We start from the raw sequence: 19,564 nt of genomic DNA on the forward strand, positions 1-19,564 counted from the left end.
ATGGGAATGCATGGGAATACATGGGAATGCATTGGAATACATGGGAACACATTGGAATACATGGGAATATGTAGGAATACATGGGAATACATGGGAATACGTGGGAATACGTGGGAATACATTGGAATACATGAGAATACATGGGAATACGTGGGAATACATGGGAATACATTGGAATACATTGGAATACATGGGAATACGTAGGAATACGTGGGAATACATTGGAATACATGAGAATACATGGGAATACATGGAAATACATGGGAATACATGGGAATACGTGGGAATACATGGGAATACATAGGAATACATAAGAATGCATGGGAATACATGGGAATACATTGGAATACATGGGAATACGTAGGATACATGGGAATAACACATGGGAATACGTAGGAATACATGGGAATACGTAGGAATACATTGGAATACATGGGAATACAATGGAATACATTGGAATACATTGAAAGGTATATACCGAGCTCAGGACATTTTATGGGGTCATACATGGACTCCTAACCGAAGAATTCAAGCAAATGGCGTCCCCCAAAACAGCCCCATGACGCTTTGCGACACCTAACTTGACCCAATCTCCCGCGCAACCTCGGAACGGCCAATACGACTGAAGTTCAAAGGGACACAAGCGCGGTATCATTCGGGACCATTCGGGACAGTGCCCGGTCCAGTACTGAGAGAATATTGACCGGCAATAGAGCATTTTGATTGGTTGATTTTAGTTATTGGCCCTCTGACTGCCCGAGTCGTGTAATAATGTTGAATAATCCGTTCGACTTCGTCTCGGGGACTAATAAATTTCACTTCTCCCACGAGGGTTTTCAGAGGTTGCAAAAACCGTCCAAGTCACGCCGTGAACTGGGGAGAATCTTCTAACACTGGTCGAGAGAAAATGGTAACTAGTTGAATGAACACATAATGGCGGCCTACAGTTGTTGAAAACTGAGTTGTCAAAAACTAAGTTGTTAGTGTCGAAGAAAGCTTAGAATTCTCTTTGTGACTTCTTAACTTATGTATTGTGTACCCCTTGTGCGTAAGTTCATCTTTGAATCGAAAATATGAGTGATATTCGAGATATTTTAGAGTTGGATCAAGGGCTTGCTTCCGTGCCTACCAAAGAAGCTATCGTTGGGGGAAACAAGGTAAATTTGTACTTTATTCTGATATTTAAACGGGATTTCTTGCTTTAATATATTGATGATAGAGGTCATGTTTGCATTCACACCGTATGTGATTTAGCAAACTGTAAAGTCATTTGTGAGATCGTTATTTAAGTTGGCAATAGACCATCCTCGGAGACCCAGGGGCTGAGTTGATTTCAAGTTAGGGCATGAAGAGCCCCTGGGGACATTGTCTTACAAGACTAGTTCCAAACGGTCGCAGTCGTTCTGCCATCTGATTGGTGCCAGAAAATCTTTGTGTTTTTCTGCCCAATCAGAGTGAAGTGTGCTTTAGAGTACTTTCGTGTGTTTTAACACGGACATTATACTAGTAGCTCAGTTGCTTGCTATGTTTGTTTGGATCGTGCGAAGGAGATTTGCTTCAGGTGAAAAGGTTCAGTCTCAGCACACAATGTAAGAGAAATCGGTCAGATTGTCCGCGAGAATCTTACCGGAAATTATACTGAATACTTTCGCAGGTATCACTAGAGAACGTGTTTTAAAGTTTGCGAGGTTTGTATACAACACGATGGTTACAGTCATTGATATGTCGCTTTAAACGTTAAACGAGATTTAAGCTTAAATTTTTCTAGATTTTTTGCATAATTTGCTGTGACTGAAACTTTACCAATCCCGTGAGGTTATTTCGTCGCGCGCACGAGCCACGAAGGTATGTCGAGCAACTGGCGCTTTCGCCTACGTATCTTTCTGCCTTTTGTGCGCGCCAAATTCTAATCTTAGTAGTAAAGTCGTTCACAATACGGCCAAGGTTGCAGAGAACGTTGAGTTCGTGGACGACCTCCAGCAAGTGCTAAGAGAAAGCTTAGCTGTGTTTCCGGTTAGCTAATTAAATTCTGAACAAAAACTTATTAACGAGGAGATCGTGGGAAGGAAAGATGTTTTCGGGCAGTTACCGAAGGGGTTTGGAAAAAGTTTAATCTTTCAACTGCTGTCTAGAGTGTTGAAATTCTCTTCTAGTCCCTTGGTCATTGTCATTTCACCTCTTATGTCGATTGTTGAAGACCAAGTTAAATACCTATGATCATTGGGAATCGGTCCGATGCTGTTTTCAATGGGAAAAACAAAACCAAAGACCAAGAAATGTTGGATGGAAGGGGCGGGGTTTGCTTTAGTGCAAATGTCAGCTTAGTAGTACAGGTGAATAAAGGCTGATAGTTTCGAAAGAAACTGTTTGGGGCTGCGTCGGTGGGAGTAACGAAATAATTTGGATATATCAACTAAGTTGAAATGGTAAATTGGCCACCGTAACGATTACAAAAGCTGACGTTTCGAGCGTTAGCCCTTCGCTCCGACCAAAGGCTAACGCTCGAAACGTCAGCTTTTGTAATCGTTACGGTGGCCAATTTACCATTTCAACTTTGTTGATATATCCAAATTGTTTAGTAGTACAGGGTCATCTACCTACATCTAATAAGCAAAAGTTTCCACGCTTAGCTTTTGTTTTTTGTCAAGCGAAGATGAGATTAGATTTTAGCACGCACAGAAAGTTGCACAAGTACCAGTTGCCCGACATACCTGCGTGGTCCGTGCCACGAAATAACTTCACGGGATTGGCAAAGTTTCAGTCACAGCAAATTATGCAAAAAATCTAGAAAAATTTAAGCTTAAATCTCGTTTAACGTTTAAAGCGACATATCAATTACTGTAACCATCGTGTTGTATACAAACCTCGCAAACTTTAAAACACGTTCTCTAGTGATACCTGCGAAAGTATTCAGTAATTTCCAGTAAGATTTTCGCGGACAATCTGACCGATTTCTCTTACATTGTGTGCTGAGACTGAAACTTTTCACCTGAAGCAAATCTCCTTCGCACGATCCAAACAAACATAGCGAGCAACTGAGCTACTAGTATAATGTCCGTGTTAAAACACACGAAGGTACTCTAAAGCACACTTCACTCTGATTGGGCAGAAAAACACAAAGATTTTCTGGCACCAATCAGATGGCAGAACGACTGCGACCGTTTGGAACTAGTCTTGTAAGACAATGTCCCCAGGGGCTCTTCATGCCCTAACTTGAAATCAACTCAGCCCCTGGGTCTCCGAGGATGGCAATAGACTTGAAAAGCAATGCTTATCGAGCTGGGAACTAAGAAACGCTTGTTTTTATTGATGTGCGGTATTTAGCGTCCTGAAAGAAGGGAATTGATGTTTCACACAGATTGTCCCGAATTCTTGCTCTTGACACCCTGGGGGGGGGGGGGGGGGGAGGGGGAGGATCATGTACGATGTTCATTATCGTAAAGCCAAAGTACTGATGTGTGAGGTATCACAGAAAAAGAAAGTTATTGTTTTCATTCAAACTGAAACAACATGCAAAGTATTTGTGCTATCTTTATAAAGTATACTTTTACATTTTATTTTAGCTTAACACTGGTTTTGTAAATGCAATTTACTCTTTTAATTTTGACCATTTAACCCATTAATGGCCACAGCTTTTGTGGAAAACTGTGTTTTGAAGCTAGTTGAGCAGATTTCAGGTTACTGTTGTGGTTTTAAAAGCTCAAACTTACCAAAACCCCCTTGACAGCTCGTACACTTGATGGCCTTTCGATCCAAATGCAAAATGGCAGCCTGCAAATCTCGGGCACGTGCAGAAAGTAAAATTTTGAGATTTTTGGGTTGAAAAGTAATGCCCCACTTACGACTTTTACTTTTCTCTCTTTCTCCTACCCTTTTTTTCCCCTCTCCTTGCCTGAAGTTTCTCCTCACCTGCTGGAAATTTTAGTAGGCTTCATTTTGGTGTAGAGATTTTTTTAGGAAACTACTCATTATTTTCAAAGCACATGCTCAGAAAGGTAGGTGGGTAATGGAACAAGATTTTTGTGCAGATTTTCAGGTCAAAGTTACATGGTTTTTTGGCTATATTTCTCCAATCTCCTTCACTCAATTGCGCTCATTCTGGTATCATTGGTGAGATATTTTCAACCTGTTCAAGTACGTGCTCAAAGTCGTGCTCCAGGGTTAAAAGTGATGACGTCACAAGGCGTAGAAAGGGTGTGGGTCCACATGGGCGCATACGGGCGCACTGGATGTCATTAGGTTAACTGAATGGGAGCCTATTCTTTCATGCCCAGACATTTATAGTCTCCTTTGCAGCCCTTTCCGGTGTTGTCACACAAGCAATAACTCCCCCACCAACAGCTGCTCACATTCGAACAGCATTCCTTTCCGGAAATTGGCCAATCAGCATTTACTTACCATATTGTGGAAAGCGTTCGCGCCTCAATAATCAAACCAATCACAGACTTCATATTATCTGAGCATTGAAACTGACAAAATGAAGACGTTTTCGACTCAGTGCGAGATACTTTTGGTATTGAGAGCTTCAATTCACATCAGAGTGAAGCCATAACAGTAATTATCGAAGAGAGAAGAGATGTTTTTATAAATTTGCCCAGAGGATTTGGGCAAACAAAACAGCAATCATTATCTGATATTTTCTTCGGAGTTTCGATGACATCGCATTCCATCTTTAGAGACTAACGCTAACGCACTTCCTGTGAATTTGCGGGAATAAAAATATCACGTGTTCATTGGTTGTTTGTCAGACAATATTTTTATTTTGATTGGATAACACATTAATGGGAAAGGAATGACTGTTGTTTGAATGTGAGCAGCCGTTGGTGGGGGAGTTTTCGCTTGCGTGACGACGCCGGAAAGGGCTGCTGCAAGGGAGACTAAGACATTTAATAAGATAAGTTTTTGCAACACAGCTTTTGATCATCATCTTTTGTTTTCCTTACAATGTGATCTCCACATACAGTTATTGAACTGAAAAATGGTGTCTGGGATTCCTAAGTTCTCACTTTTTTGGAATAGGTGTCTACACTGAAAAGAACTAGGTAGAAGTAAAATAAATGTTCAAAAGATAAGAAAGTGTTGAAGTAGAAATCACAGACATTTTTTTTTTAGTTCAATTTCTTCATGTCTTGTTTCAACAAAAACAAAAGATTGCTGAGTCAAAACTTGTTATAATTTTAGTTTCAATGATGATGATAATCTCCTTTATGTGATACCTGAGGGTGCAACTGGAGGCTGATTTGGTGAATGTTGGACAATTTTGAGAATAAAACATCTCATAACAGATTTGTTGCAGTGACTTTAAATTTTCACATAATTTGTACTCAAAGTTCACAAAGTAACCAGGTGGACAATCAGACTTGGTTTGATGCTACTCTGGTTAAATATTTAATGAATTGTAATTTCTTGGTTACCTTGAATTTCATAAAATCTTTAAACAGAGTAGCATTAAACCATGTCTGATATTTTGTACTTATTGACTGAATGTTTAATATTTTAAGATTAGTGTGGTGTTTTCTTCTTTGTATTTTCTGGATGATGTAGCCAAGAAAACTCAGAAGAACTGGGGAACAAAGTCTCAAACGTCCTGAGGGAATGCATCGTGAACTTTATGCCTTGCTATACAGTGACAGCAGGTCAGTTGAAAATTTCTTAGTGAAGCACAGTGTTGACTCCTAGCTTAGGAATTAGAAAGGCATTGGAGGACATCCCTCTGAAATGCACAGTAATTAGAAATTGCCATAATTATTATTTTTAAACCTTGCCATATTTTTTAACCTTTTGTTTACTTTTCATTAAAATGTAACCTTCCCTGCTATAACTCGGTTTTCAAGTGTTACTTACTAGGTACAATTTGTAAGTCAGATTATTTACAGTCATTTTATGGTAGGTGGAATAAAACAGTTTTTGTTACTTAATCTAGACTATTCAACACTCTTCTGTTCATGTGTGCAAAGCCAAACAAGCTCTTACATCATCTTTTGGAAACAACACCTCATGAAGATAATTGTTCTGATAAATTATGCAAACATAAAGCTTGTTGGCTACTGCTAATGATATGTAAAAATTAGCAAAAGTTGTCTTTTTTCTGGTCATGGCTTGCTTCAAGCAATTCCAAAAAGCAATGCAAAGTAGTTTCTAATAGAGTTACAATTTAGCTTTTGCAATCATTACGGTGGCCAATTTACCATTTCAACTTTGTTGATATATCCAAATTATATTGAATTACAATTTAGTCTATGACAGTGAAGAGGATTTTAAAGTTTAAAAGCAGTTAAATGGTTGGGAATGTCTGTTTGCAGGGGGGGGGGGCATCTTTCAAAATACAACAGCTCTCTTGAATGCTGTTCATGATCTTTGAGGTAGTGGTAAATTTGGCATTCAAGGTTTGTCACTGGACTTTTTCAAGTGGAAACTTAGTTCAGATTTCAGTGTAATGGTTACCCAGTTATTGAACAAGAAGTTTTGATGTGTGAAATTGTTGTGTGTGTACATGTGCAATATGTGATCACATTTTCAACAGGGATGTGACACACATATAAACTTGTAATGTGCAGGTGTTGGCCATGTTCTCCTTTTTCCCCAATTGGCATTCAACTGTTTGTCTGTTCTGTTGCTAATCCCATACTTTGATTTGTATTCATTCAGAGACTCTCCACCACTGGCTTCATCAGACACATCTCATGGCTATAAACAGATGAAAGCCAAGTTAGGACGCAGGCACGTGAGGCCATGGAAGTGGATGCCTTTTACCAACCCTGCTCGCACAGACGGAGCAGTGCTTTACCACTGGAGGAGGGTAGCAGATGAGGGAAAAGAGTATCCATTTGCCAGGTTTAATAAGGTAAAGTTTTTCCTGTCTGAATTGTCTCTGATCAGGCAGGAATTAAGTTTGCAAGACTAGTGCACTTTCTGAATATGTGTTTTTTTTTCTTACAATTTTTGTTCAGACAAGATTGTATATGCAGAGCTTGACACTAATGGTAGCCAACTAGCCACAGAAGTTCAGTTTTGGCTGGTGGGTTTCGATTTCCACGAGCCAGTTTGGCTAGTAAATAAACTGAAATTGTCTCAACATCTAAGTTGTCGCCAGCCACTTGGCTAATAAGTTGAAAAGTTAATGTTGAGCTCTGTATATGTATGATAAAGAGATATGTATGTGGTCAAAAGGATTTTTTTCTGTTTGTTACTAACATTCTAAATTATTTATACCTGTACTCGAATTTTTATAGCTTTCCATTGAAGATATGTAGATTGATTATTACCCATCAATATTCACATTGTACATACTGTATATGAGTAGCGTCAGGTACAAGACTAGTTATTTATAGAGGATATCTTTTCCTCTAAAATTAATATTTAATTTTTGTATTTGTCAAAATGTGCAGAAGGTGAATGTTCCAAGCTATGCAGATGAAGAGTACCAGGTAAGCTCTGTCAAAATTTTGAACGAGAAGAAGTCAAAATTGGTTTGAAGGGAACCATCTCCTTTTTACTCAGTGGATATTGTGAAACATGTTATGGTGTGTGGGGTTCAAAATGAAAATTTTATGACATTAATGCGGCTCTAGGAGTCAGGGGAGAGCTTGCATCTTATAAAAATACAATATGGATAATGATTATTACAGTAAATGAAAGCCTTGTGTCTTTTTAAGACCAGGCACAAAACATGATTTAAGGCCTTGCATTTAGTCATTGTGGCAATTTACAACATTCCGCTGAAAATTTGTAGGCAAGCTGTGATTACAGCTGTATGTAAAAAATTAATGTGTAGATTACTATTGTTTGTTTTCTTTATTTGTACAGTTGTACCTTCATGATGGTCCTCCTTCTACATGGACGCAGGATGAAACTGATCACCTGTTTGACCTGTGCAGGTAAATGAGGGATTTGAACCTTCCTCCAGAATTGAGTTTTAGGGTAATACAAACCTCAGACAGTGCCTCATGTTTAACCTCATGGATGAGTTTTGCTACTGTACAGTAACTCTAAATATACAACTTTAGGTTCCCAGTGTTTTTTCCAATTAAACTACTTTTGGTAGGATCTGGCCAATCTGGTATGGGTTACCTGTACGGCACATTGCTTCAGTTGCTCCTGACAGAACTGTAATTAATTACATTGAGTACAATAAGGATTATTATGTTTTGAATTTTATTGGTTGTCACCTGTGATACTGTATAATTTGGAGGGTAACCATGTTAATGACATCACCATGAAATTTTGCTTTTTTTTTTTTTCGCCATATAAAGGTTTGCATTTTGCCTTTTTATCATGTAAATCAAAGAGATATTTCAGTTTGTTGTGTGTTTGTAACAGTTACTGTCAGTAATAGAATCATGTAGATCGCAAAAGATGTCAGAATATTTAACAGTTATTTGCCGAAGGCAAGGTGAATATCGTCGCATAATCCCCGAGACGAAGTCAAGGGGATTATTCAACAATATTCACCCAACCTGAGGCAAATAATTGTTTTAGTATAATTTCAGAGCTGTCAACAACAGAGAAATGTCTATAATCATAACATTTTAGTTACATTTATTAACATTTTATTTTAACATTTTTATATAAACCGCATGGAGCGGTTTATATAGTGTCATATAAGGAACCGCTCGACCAATCAGATTGCTGGAAACTCTTTGCTCAGCTCTGAAATTATACTAAAGTAAGATAAACAGTGCATGACACATACACCTGCTCCTTGTCTGCCACTGTTTTTGTTCTTATCACATTTCAACATTATGACATCATCTGTGATCCGTTACTCAATGGAGCACAACAACACAGAGCCTGTTTTAGGAAATAGTACATACCATATTTTATAATTTAATGCTTTTGATTTTTTTTGCAGGCGGTTTGATCTGCGATTTATAACAATTCATGACAGGTTTGACAGAGAAAAGTATCAGGTAATCAGAACATATCCCATAATATTTAATGAATGCTTCTTGTCAATCATGGATCACGGGTTCACAAGTATCCTGTGCAGTTGGGTTTTTATTTATTTATTTATTTTCAAAAAGTACGTAAAGTTTTTTTTTTTTTTGTCTTTTCGTTTCTCACCTCAGGAATAATGTAAATAATAATTACTGAACACCTTATATGAGCACTACTCTGAGTTAATGAATTATCTGTGTTGTTGCAGGCACGAACCATTGAAGAGTTAAAGGATCGCTATTACAGCTGTGTTACAAAGTTACTCAAGGTATCTTCAATAGCTGCCTGTAATAAAGGTTGTATGTTTAGCTTCTGTTTTGTCAGTAACATTCTACAATGCACCTTCTCTCCACTTCACAGTAATCTTCATTAGGTTTACAAGGTTGACACATAGGTCTACTCTGGTCAACTTGTGATTAACCCTTAGCACCCTAACATCAGTATGCATATTCTCCATACTGTACTCTATACATTTCTTATTTTCTTTATTCTTGTGACCTTAATGTGTGATTCATGGGTGATATTGTGAGGAGAATTTGGATTGTAGTCAGTCTCGAGTGTTAAAGTGTTAAAGTGTTAAAGTGATTATAGCGATTGTTATATCATGTCTAAGAACTCCCTAATCTATCAAAGGCATTTAAGCCTTACTGCAAATGTCAAATGAGTGACTTCCAAAGGTTTTCTTCTGAAACTGACAAAAACGCTAGTCACTAGGGGATTGTTTTAGACTAGGGATTGTTATAGACTGACGTATAAGAGCTGGCTAATAATTTGATCCTGCCTTTGATAGATTTCTTCAAAAAAATTAATGTCAAATGAGTGACTTCCAAAGGATATTTCTGAAACTGAGTAAAACCCTCTTAATCATTTTACTCCTGAGAATGACTGGTTTCTTATTTCTCCTTTGAGTGTCATCTTTGAAATAAGTTTTCAGGTTGTTTCTCACAAAATGATCCCTACATGTAATTTAAGAAGCTCTTGATGGAAATGTAGAGAAATCGTTGTGGGGAATATGAATCAGGGCTTGACACTAATAGTAGCCAACTAGCCACAGACTAGTAGAAATTCAGTTTTGGTTAGTGGTTTTTGATTTTCACCAGCCAGTTTGGCTAATAAATAAACTGAAGTTGTTGTAACGTACATCTAAGTTGTCACTAGCCACTAGGCTTAGAAGTAAGTTGAAAAGTTAGTGTCAAGCCTTGTGAATACTTTTGTTAGATGTAATGTTGTAAAGGGTGAGTATAAATTGAAATTGCATTGAATTAAGTAAAGACATTGGACAACACTTATCAATAGAATATGATGGAGCTTGTTCATGGTACAAAGAAACTCCTTTTTTTTGTCTTTTCACAATGGTAGAAAAGAGGAGAAATGTGAGCTCACTTGTTTTCCACAGGCCAGAGCTCCTCCAGGACAAGAGCCACAGAATTTGCCAGCACCTTATGACAGCCAGCATGAAACAGAGAGAAAGAAACAGCTTTTGAAGTTGTTTAACCGCACACAAGAACAGGTACTGAACAGGTCTTTGCCATATAAACTTTGGTACACTCAGGAATTACTGAGCTTCGCATAACAACTTTAAAACTAAAGCAGATGTATCCGATGAAAAAGAGATAGCATACAAGCACATGTGTTTTTTTTAATCATAGAACTGAGAAGTGTTTCTTATTCCTTTGACACCATAGATTGACTAGAATCCAAATTCTCCTTACAATATCACCCCTGAATGAAAAATTGAGGTCAAGAGAATAAAGGAAATGATCACCAGATAAAGAAGCTCTTGATTGTTGAACAAAGACCAACTTTATGACATAAGCATAATGTGATTTTATCTCGAGGCCCGTCATCGATATAGTTGAGTATTTAGGTGTGCCTTTGCACGGGGCAAGGAGCCTTGTCAATCACAGATCTTAAGCCAATCAAATGAGGTCAGATCAAATAGCACCAAGGTCGGTTTCTCTTGTGGTCCTTCTTGCCTCGTCTTTGTCAGCACCCAAGGAAATGTATAGGAAACAGTATGGAGAATATGCATCCTGATGTAAGGGTGTTAAGGACTACTGAAGACATGTGGTATTATCTCCAGAATTTAATCTTTTTAGGTGCAAGAGGAGGAAATGCTTGTGGCAGAATTAAGAAAAATTGAAATGCGCAAGAAAGAGAGGGAAAAGAAACAGCAGGATTTACAGAAACTCATCACAGCTGCTGAGAATCAAGCAGACTCATACAGATTGAAGTAAGTGCTCACTATTGCTTGTACTTTTGCTTTGCAAAACATACTAAATCCTCTTGCTGTTCCTCAGCGTTTGGAAGGTGGCTGAACCTACACTGTACTTTAATTTGGAGTATTTTTTGTTCTTTTTCCTAATGGACAACTTTTGTTTTCTCACTTAGCAATGAGAACATTGTTCTCACTAGAAAATGAAACTTCTAAAAATTGATCAATAATTATGTCACTAAACATACGGTAGAACCTCTCTTTCACTTAGGCTGGCATGAAGTACAGTGGAACCCGTTAAAACCAGATGCCCTTGGGGCTGGAGGAAATGTCCCGTTTAGAGGGGTGTCCAGTGTACGCGGTGTATTAAGGTTAAAAATAGAGAAAATGTATGACAGAGATTTGGGGGCTGAAAAAAAATCTCCAGTTTTGAGAGGATTCCAGTTTAAGGAGGGTCCAGTTTAGAGGGGTTCCACTGTAGTTGGCAATGTGCAGATTTTCAAGGTATAATGCCATTAATTTAACTTCTTGTTATTCTCTTAATTAACAGAAGAGAGAAGAAACAAGTTAAAAAGAAGCAAACTAAGAAGAAGGGGGAACAAGGAGACAAACCAGTCAAGGTAAACATATAAATTAAAAGATTTAAACAATTGACTGTTTTTCCAGGGTGTTCCTGTAGAATGTACTATATGTACATGGAATTTTTCAATTTACTTCTTGGCCGTTCAAACCCATCCTCTTTCTCTCTTGGTTCATTGGTTCATTATTCTCTGATGAGTATTTTTCTACTTTGTTTATGTGTAATTTGTTTTTGTTTTGATGATGATTTAAGAGTGCCCTCATTATTAAATGCGGATTTCTGAACATACAGCTGTAGTAAGGTAGCTCAATTCAGAGCTTCCATTTAGTTTTGTTTAGCAGACTGAGGGAGTCAGGGCTTGAAATTGTACCTGTATTGGGCGCATTTCACTTAATATACGACTAAAATTTTGTCCATTGGTAGCCATATTGCGACCGTTTTATAGCCTAGCTTATAAATAAATTATACTTAACAGCCTTGTGTCTTGTTACTGTTTGCTGTAGTTTTATCTGAAAAATCCTGTGAAATTTAAGTTAAATTTTGCATGACTTTTATCGTTGATTTCTTGCTGGGAAATGTATCGCACTTTTAGGCGCACTTTTTCAGAAACTACGTCGTGCAACACTCATGAAATTTTTAGGAAATCTTCGTTTCTAATTTCCGCTTCGGGTACTTTTGGGACTAAAATTTTCAAACTTAGGACTAAATTTTAGGAATTACTCACAAATTGCAGTTGAGAAGTTTTTTTGATTTTGAGCCTTGGGGCAGAGGCCCAATTGCAGTAAAAACCTGTTAAAAGCCAGTTACAGTCTAACCTTGATTATCCAGAACTCAATCTTAGAACATTTATATTGATTCATATATTCAATTACCAGACCCTTGATTGTCCAGACTATTAAGCCCAGTTGCTATGAGTCTGGATAATTGAGGTTTTACTGTATTCCACACGAACCATTTGTTCATTTTCCTAGGCTGAACCATCAGGAGTCAAGTTTCCAGAGAGTAAAGGAGCTGGTGTGTATCTGCGCAGTACAAGGGTAAGATTGACAAATCTATCATCAGTCAACTGAGTTAAAAGGGGAGTAACAGCCATAAGTACATTTGAAAAGTTTAACCCATTAACCCCCTAAGAGTGATTAGCATCTAATTTCTCTTTACAATCTAACCCCTGGATCACACATTAAGGTTAGGAGAATGAAGGAAATTATCACCAACTAATTAGAAACTATAGAATTCACAATCCTTTAACTACCAGAAGTGATTAGGATGTAACTTCTCCCTGAAATATCCATTATCCAGTAGACAGGTAATAAGAATTAATACTCAAATAAACATGTATCAGGTAGAAGTTGTTATCTTCTCGTACAGCAACACCTTATTCTTGTAACTAAGTTATAAGGAAAATTACAGCGGGAAAAGGGTAGAATTAACAATCAGAGCTTGGGAATTAAAGGAGCACTCTGATGAAACCACCCTATAATTTGAAAACCCGAAAGATTCAGTTATTTCATTATAATATGAATTTTTAGTGTTCAATAATTAAAAGCCTTTTCAATAATAATTTTAGTTAAAAGTCAATTCTAGGGCAAGAAATTAAGATTTGAAAATTGTTCTGCCATTAATTTTCATAATCACAGCCAAATTATCTTCGGTCAGCGGTCACTCCAAATTTGTGACGTAGATTACTCAACACACTTTTAAATTTATATGGAAACCTCATGAAATTTAGTGAAATAGTCTTAGTCTTAGTGTTATGAAAAGCAATATATATGATCAAAATACTGGTTTTGAAAATTAGCCACAGTCACGGCACGTAAAATGAGTAATCTACATCACAGTCCCTCCCATTGTGATGTAGATTACTCAACACACTTTTATATTTATACAGAAACCTTGTGAAATTTAGTGAAATAGTCTTAGTCTTAGTGTTATAAAAAGCAATAGAGACGATCAAAATACTGTTTTTGAAAATTAGCCACGAGCATAGCGTCAAATGAGTAATCTCCAAACTCGCACCAGTCTTCTTGAGCCCGCGAAGTGATTATGAAAATTAATGGTGGAACGGATTTCAAATCGTAATTTCTCGCCCTAGAATTGACTTTCAACTAAAATTATTATTGAAAAGGCCTTATTAATCACTAACAATTCATATTTTAATCAAATAACTGAATTTTTCGGGTTTTCAGATTATAGGGCGGTTTAATCAGAAGGGTCCTTTAAAGGGTTTAACAAATTCTCCTTGTCAGCTACTAAGGAAATTAATTTTATAGTGAACAGTATGGAGAATATACATACTGATATTAGAGTGTAAAGGGGCAAAGCTGCTGCAACACGTTGAGGTATATGTGACTGCAGTGGTCTGCCTTCTCTTCTGCTCACTAAAAGTATTTTGATGTTAACAATGCTCAACTGATAAATTGTGAGCAGTTATATAATTTGGTTTAATCAAATGATTTGATAAATTGAATTGGCAACAGTAGAAAATATCTAATACTGAATGTTTCTGGTGTTGGCTGTTCATCATTCTATTTGATGGAGGACTAATGCACAAAACTTCAGCCTGAAAGACTCTTCACTGTGGCCAATTGACATTATCAACTCTTCAAATTATCCCATTATAGTGTAGAGAATATACATACTGATATTAGAGTGTAGAGGGGTAAAGCAGCTGCAACACATTGAAGTATAATTTATGTGACTGCATGGGTTTGCCTTCTCTTTGCTCACTAAAAGTATTTTGATGTTAACAATGCTCAACTGATAAATTTTAAGCAGATAATTTGGTTTTATCAAATTATCCCATTATATCCCACTTACCCCCCCCCCCCCCACACTGATGTAGCATCCGAGCTTCATTACAAATTTATTCCCTTGATATATTTTAAGTCCTGTCACGTTTTTATTTCTTGACAATGCTCGCTAGATGAAGATGCCAGGATCAGTTGGAATGAAGAAAGCTAAGGCAGTTGAACAACTCCTGGAAGAGTTGGGAGTTGGTGGGTGAAACAAAAATATTGATTTGTTATTGTTTACAAATTTATGTTCTCCACTGCTGAAGTTATCATGTGCAGTGATTTGTAAAATTTGATTTTAATCATTTTTCTCATTATTTAGGGACAAATTTATCTTTTTGCTATTATTTAATTTGAAAAGGAAACACCGATCATGTGAAAACGGATGTTCCTTTTTGGGGGGGGGGGGGTTGGGGGATTTCTCTTATTACATAGTTCAGCTGCATTCATTCGAGTTTATTTGCCACCTTGGCCAAGCTAATGAGCTAAAGACTGCAAAGATTTTAAAAACGGAATCCTAGATCAGCCATCAATTGCCAAATTAAGTATTTAGAACAATGGGTTATACTCAATTTGAAACAAATTGCCTTATTGTTTCTTGTTCTGGTTGGGTAGATTCAGAAGCATTACTGATGTTTCTCAAATTTATTTTGAATTTTATTCTTTATCAGATCTTATGCCGATGCCAACTGAACACATCAGCCACCAATTTAATGAACTGAGGTAAACCTCGAACACGAAGTTGTATTATCTTTTTGCTACAATTAACATTTGGAGTCATTTACTTTGCTGATATTCTGAAATTTATCCTGGTCTTCAAAAAACCGCCTTACTGACAGGACTTTCTAAAGATGGCCCTCTTGGACTGATATTAATTGCAGTGCAGTCAATTTTTAGCGATGAAAGACTTGTAATTCTCAGTGCTCTACATAAGCGTGAGCCAAATAGCCACAGACTCGTAGAAATTTAGTTTTGGATAGTGGTTTTCAATTTCCACAGGCCCCTTTGGCTAGTAAACAAACTGAAATTGTTGTAGCATCTAATTTGTCACGAGCCACTTGGCTAGTAAGTTAAAAAGTTAGTGTCGAGCACTGATTCTTATGATAAACTGTACATTGTTTTATTATGATTGATGATCGTTAGTATTTATTGAGTTTTATCTGAACAGGAATGAGATGATTCTGCTGTATGATTTGAAGCAAGCAGCTGGGAACTGTGAATTTGAAATCCAATCTTTGAAGTAAGTGTTAACTCTAATGACGTTTGGAGCCACAGCCTTCGTCAGAGCGAATAACGAAGGACTGATGCTCGAAACGTCAGCTTTACTGACTCTTTACAACGACCAGCTGACGTCATCAACACAGTTATTAACGCCATATTATGTTCTCTTAATACCGCCATTGACGCAGCAGCATAGTTTCTTTAGAAACCAGTACCCCTTTAACTATGCTGAGCTTGTTAAATGAACATTTCTACACGAATCGTCCTCATTGAAGTAAACATTTATACTCGCAAAACACTTTTGAAACAGAGCGGGATTGCTTTCCCTAGGTGAAATTCTATCTACATGTAGCTATAATTAAGTGATCCACTTTAGATTCAGTGGATTAAATACCTGTACAGTGTACATCTCAGTTGAAGAAAAATGTATAAGGACTTCTCGTGCACGGTGTAAACCACTGGTCTTACTTAAGTTCATTTCAAATTTAATTTCATAAATGTAAACTGTGCAGGAAAAACCCTTTCATACTTTCCTTTTTATGTTGTCAGAACATGTCATTTTAACTGCCTATTCTTTTATGCTAGACATCGCCTGGAAGCATTGGGAAAAGACATATCTACCATAAACGGTATTTAGGAAATTGTCTTACATGCAGTTGTACTGCACTTATTCTTGATTATAATATCGCTATTGCTGTCATCTGTTGCTTTATCCTGCATTGTTTTTAAAAGAGATCGTATCTTGTGTGCAACACGGTTTTTATTGTTAATTTTTGTTTTTATTAGTTCCTGTGGAAGCCGTCACTGCTGTTCCCAAAGTGGTTGGTATTCCTTTCCGAGATCTCGTTTACTTTTCTGTGACAAACATGTGAAATATTCTTCAACCATCAGCACAAAATATGCTTTTATTTCCAGTTTATTTCATAGACCTTATTCGATGATGTAAAATATAATACGTGCAGATATCTTATGAGTTGCGTTGTATTTGTCCAAGCGCCGTTAGGGTAAGGAAAAATACAAGGAATGAGAAAAATGTGTATTAAATGGTAAACCGTCGAATAAGGGATATATTATTCCACTATTATTTAACCTTTTAATATTTTAGCATCTTCTTACTGTCTTATCAGAGTATCGTTTCAGTCGTATAATACTTTTTTCCGTTTTTTTCAGCAAATTGCAGCTGCTTCCTCCACACCTCTGATAGATGCCGTCACTCCTTCACCGGGAACTCCCAACGCTGTGAGTATGGATTACGAAATATGTTGCAGCAAATTTCGGACAAGCAGGGCCTCAAATTTCACCCTGTTTCATCTTTTTCTCTGGCTTCAATTGTGGATGAACCGATGGATTCGCAGCCGGTTCAGACGTTCAATTACCAAATCGGAGCGAAATATTAAACTGCATGATAGTCGTGGTGGAGTAAAATAAGCGCGGGAGTTTAGGTCGGGTCGCGCCTCATTAGGGCGACATGACTTGGGTTTCGGGCGTTACGACTTAAAACTGTCGAGCGACATGACTCTGGTTTCGGGCGACATGACCTCAAGTAAGATGACTTTCAGGCGACTTGACGGGTGACCGTTTTAAAATGTACTCGTTTGTAGTTCTTGTTCGATGTCGGAATAGGAAGAAACTGCAGTTGCTCCATCGAACTTGCACGTACCAGAATTAAGATATTTTTAGTAAGTTCAATTTAATTTGTTGCATCTCTGTTTCTCCAAACAGAGGAAAAGAAGAACGGCTGCGGCGTTTTTGGACCAAAATCCGTTGAAGAAAAACAAAAGACTCTAGGAGCAAAAACACTGCGAGGACCTTTCAGTGTTTGTCAGATACGGGATACACGTGGGGATATCATGAATATTAGATTTGCATCACGCATGCAGTTTGTAAATAAAAAAAAAAAAAAAGAGGTTAACAAACTCCTTTCGAGTGAAATCTTTTCTCTGCAGTCTTTCTCGAGTGATATTTCTATTGCCATGTACAAGATAAATTTTAAGAAACTGGGTAGACGTTCAGTAAGAGTACTATAGTTGTTCTAATAGTCGTTCGCAACTGTACAACTTTTTCCCTGCAATTTTACGGGAGGATGGCACCCGCGATGAATTTATTGGGATCCAATCTTTTGTGGACGTAAGAACCCTTAAGGTTTTCCTTAGCATGATGTATATTTTCTTCTCCCAACCCAAAAACTCAAAGCTCAACTTGTAAATGCAAATCTACATTTTAGCGAATTAAATCCGTTTTTAACCTACCCAGCTATGCCCATCCATTCTTTCTGATGTTTGATGTAAACATTTTGAAACTACCAAAGCGATATGTTGCAGTTTATTTTATTAGCAGTCGGCTGGTGGTGAAATTATGGTGCAAATTAAGTTTCTTAAGAGGTGTTAAGGCTTTTCTTTTGAGGAAACCCTTCCCATCTGTTGTATTAAACTGATGAATTCTCCTCAGTCTGTCGACACAGAATCCTCTTCGCCATCTTAATGATTGCCGTCCGCAGCACTCGGACACGCCAACAGTATAAAAATGGGTTGATGACCGAATTAAGAAATGCCATTGTATCAGTGAAGCTCCATGCAATTGTCCAGTGGCTTATGTAAAGAGTTAAAATTTTCATAGCAACAAAAAGCGGTATGTAACGGACGACTATCACAATAAAATACATAAGAGTATTTTTGGCGCTCTTCGATTTTTGTCCCATGTGTTCCCAGTAGGTGATCTCGGGTAAAATTCCCTACGGGAATTTGTTGACGGTGCGAATTTCTAACCGATGGTGACGAATGATTAGATAAATCCTTATGCAAGAAACTATAGAAAGTAACAAATAGAGAAACAGGAAGCTAGGTTTGGTTAGCTCGCTCATACTGAAGAGATATAGAGTGGTTGTACTGCAAATCCAATCAGAAGATCTGATGTAGCCAGGTTGTGGAGGAACATGATAGACGGCGATCGAAGGGAAGGTGTATACACTATGGCAGCTAGTACCAGGGAGTTACTAAATATGGATACAAAGATGAATGGAAGATTTAGAACGCAGTTTGTGATTATGATCATATCAGGGCGCTTATACTCATTTTCGTGAAGGTAATTTGTGATCGTTTTGTTTCCCATCTTCTCTGTCAATTGTCAAAATTCAGCCGAAATTCAGCCCGTCGGACGATCTGTTTGTGTTGGTTTCCACGAAAGAATACCACAGTCTTCACATTTAGTGGAACGTGGAGATCAAAATATAATGATCTCCATTATTGAGAAGCTTGCTTTTTGTTGTTGCTGTTGACATTTACATTTCTCCCTCAGATTGCATTCTTTGTACGATTAAAATCTTGGGAAATGAAGTTGTTACTACGCGAATTTCGATCTTACACTTTGACCGAGGGGAAATAGAAATGAACAGTGCTTTGTGTAGCTAGCTTCGAGCGGATATTCGCTAGTCACAGAACACAGATCAAACAAAGCGCGCTAACAAATTTAATAGAAAGTCATTGAAAGTTTCTTAGTGTCTTTGTGCTAAAAACGGAAGAGTTACATGAGTAAAAAAGATTAGAGTTCGTATCCGTAAACGTGACAAAGATGGTAATAAGTTGCTGACTCGCGTACTTGATTCAACATTGACACAACCTAATACAGAACGGAGAGATAAAAAGAGAACTTGGACAGTTACGGACACTAGCAAATAAGTGAGGTAGCAAACACATTTGACTCAAAGGGAAAACTAACTTTACAAACGACTAGAATTAGAACTTTCCAGAAAGGCCCTGAAAGGGACTGCAAAATTGAAAAGATAGTGATCGCAATTGTTTTGACATGCACAATATATTTTAA

At 37.4% G+C, this 19,564-nt stretch overlaps 2 protein-coding genes and 1 long non-coding RNA gene across 3 annotated transcripts in view; 2 read left to right on the forward strand and 1 right to left on the reverse strand.

Moving 5' to 3' along the window:
- Positions 1-504, forward strand: part of LOC148720585 (uncharacterized) — a 4,286-nt gene extending 3,782 nt beyond the window's left edge. Inside the window, exon 2 of the mRNA XM_088739829.1 lies at positions 1-504. This exon is cut by the window's left edge and continues 1,133 nt beyond it. The gene's annotated coding sequence lies outside the window, so the exon portion shown is untranslated.
- Positions 1-19,564, reverse strand: part of LOC148720557 (uncharacterized) — a 486,858-nt gene that overhangs the window by 462,635 nt on the left and 4,659 nt on the right. The window lies entirely within an intron of this gene.
- LOC148720586 (DNA methyltransferase 1-associated protein 1-like) lies at positions 702-17,994 on the forward strand. Its single transcript, XM_088739804.1, has 18 exons — positions 702-1,157; positions 5,545-5,636; positions 6,649-6,844; positions 7,389-7,427; positions 7,807-7,877; positions 8,852-8,909; positions 9,146-9,205; positions 10,334-10,447; positions 11,037-11,170; positions 11,703-11,772; positions 12,704-12,769; positions 14,656-14,728; positions 15,196-15,247; positions 15,693-15,764; positions 16,331-16,374; positions 16,532-16,566; positions 16,916-16,984; positions 17,468-17,994. The coding sequence occupies exons 1-18, from the start codon at positions 1,074-1,076 to the stop codon at positions 17,531-17,533; spliced, it is 1,395 nt and encodes a 464-aa protein (XP_088595930.1). The 5' UTR covers positions 702-1,073; the 3' UTR covers positions 17,534-17,994.

This window comes from Stylophora pistillata, chromosome 11, assembly GCF_964205215.1.
Source record: "Stylophora pistillata chromosome 11, jaStyPist1.2, whole genome shotgun sequence".
Lineage (NCBI taxonomy): Eukaryota > Metazoa > Cnidaria > Anthozoa > Scleractinia > Pocilloporidae > Stylophora > Stylophora pistillata.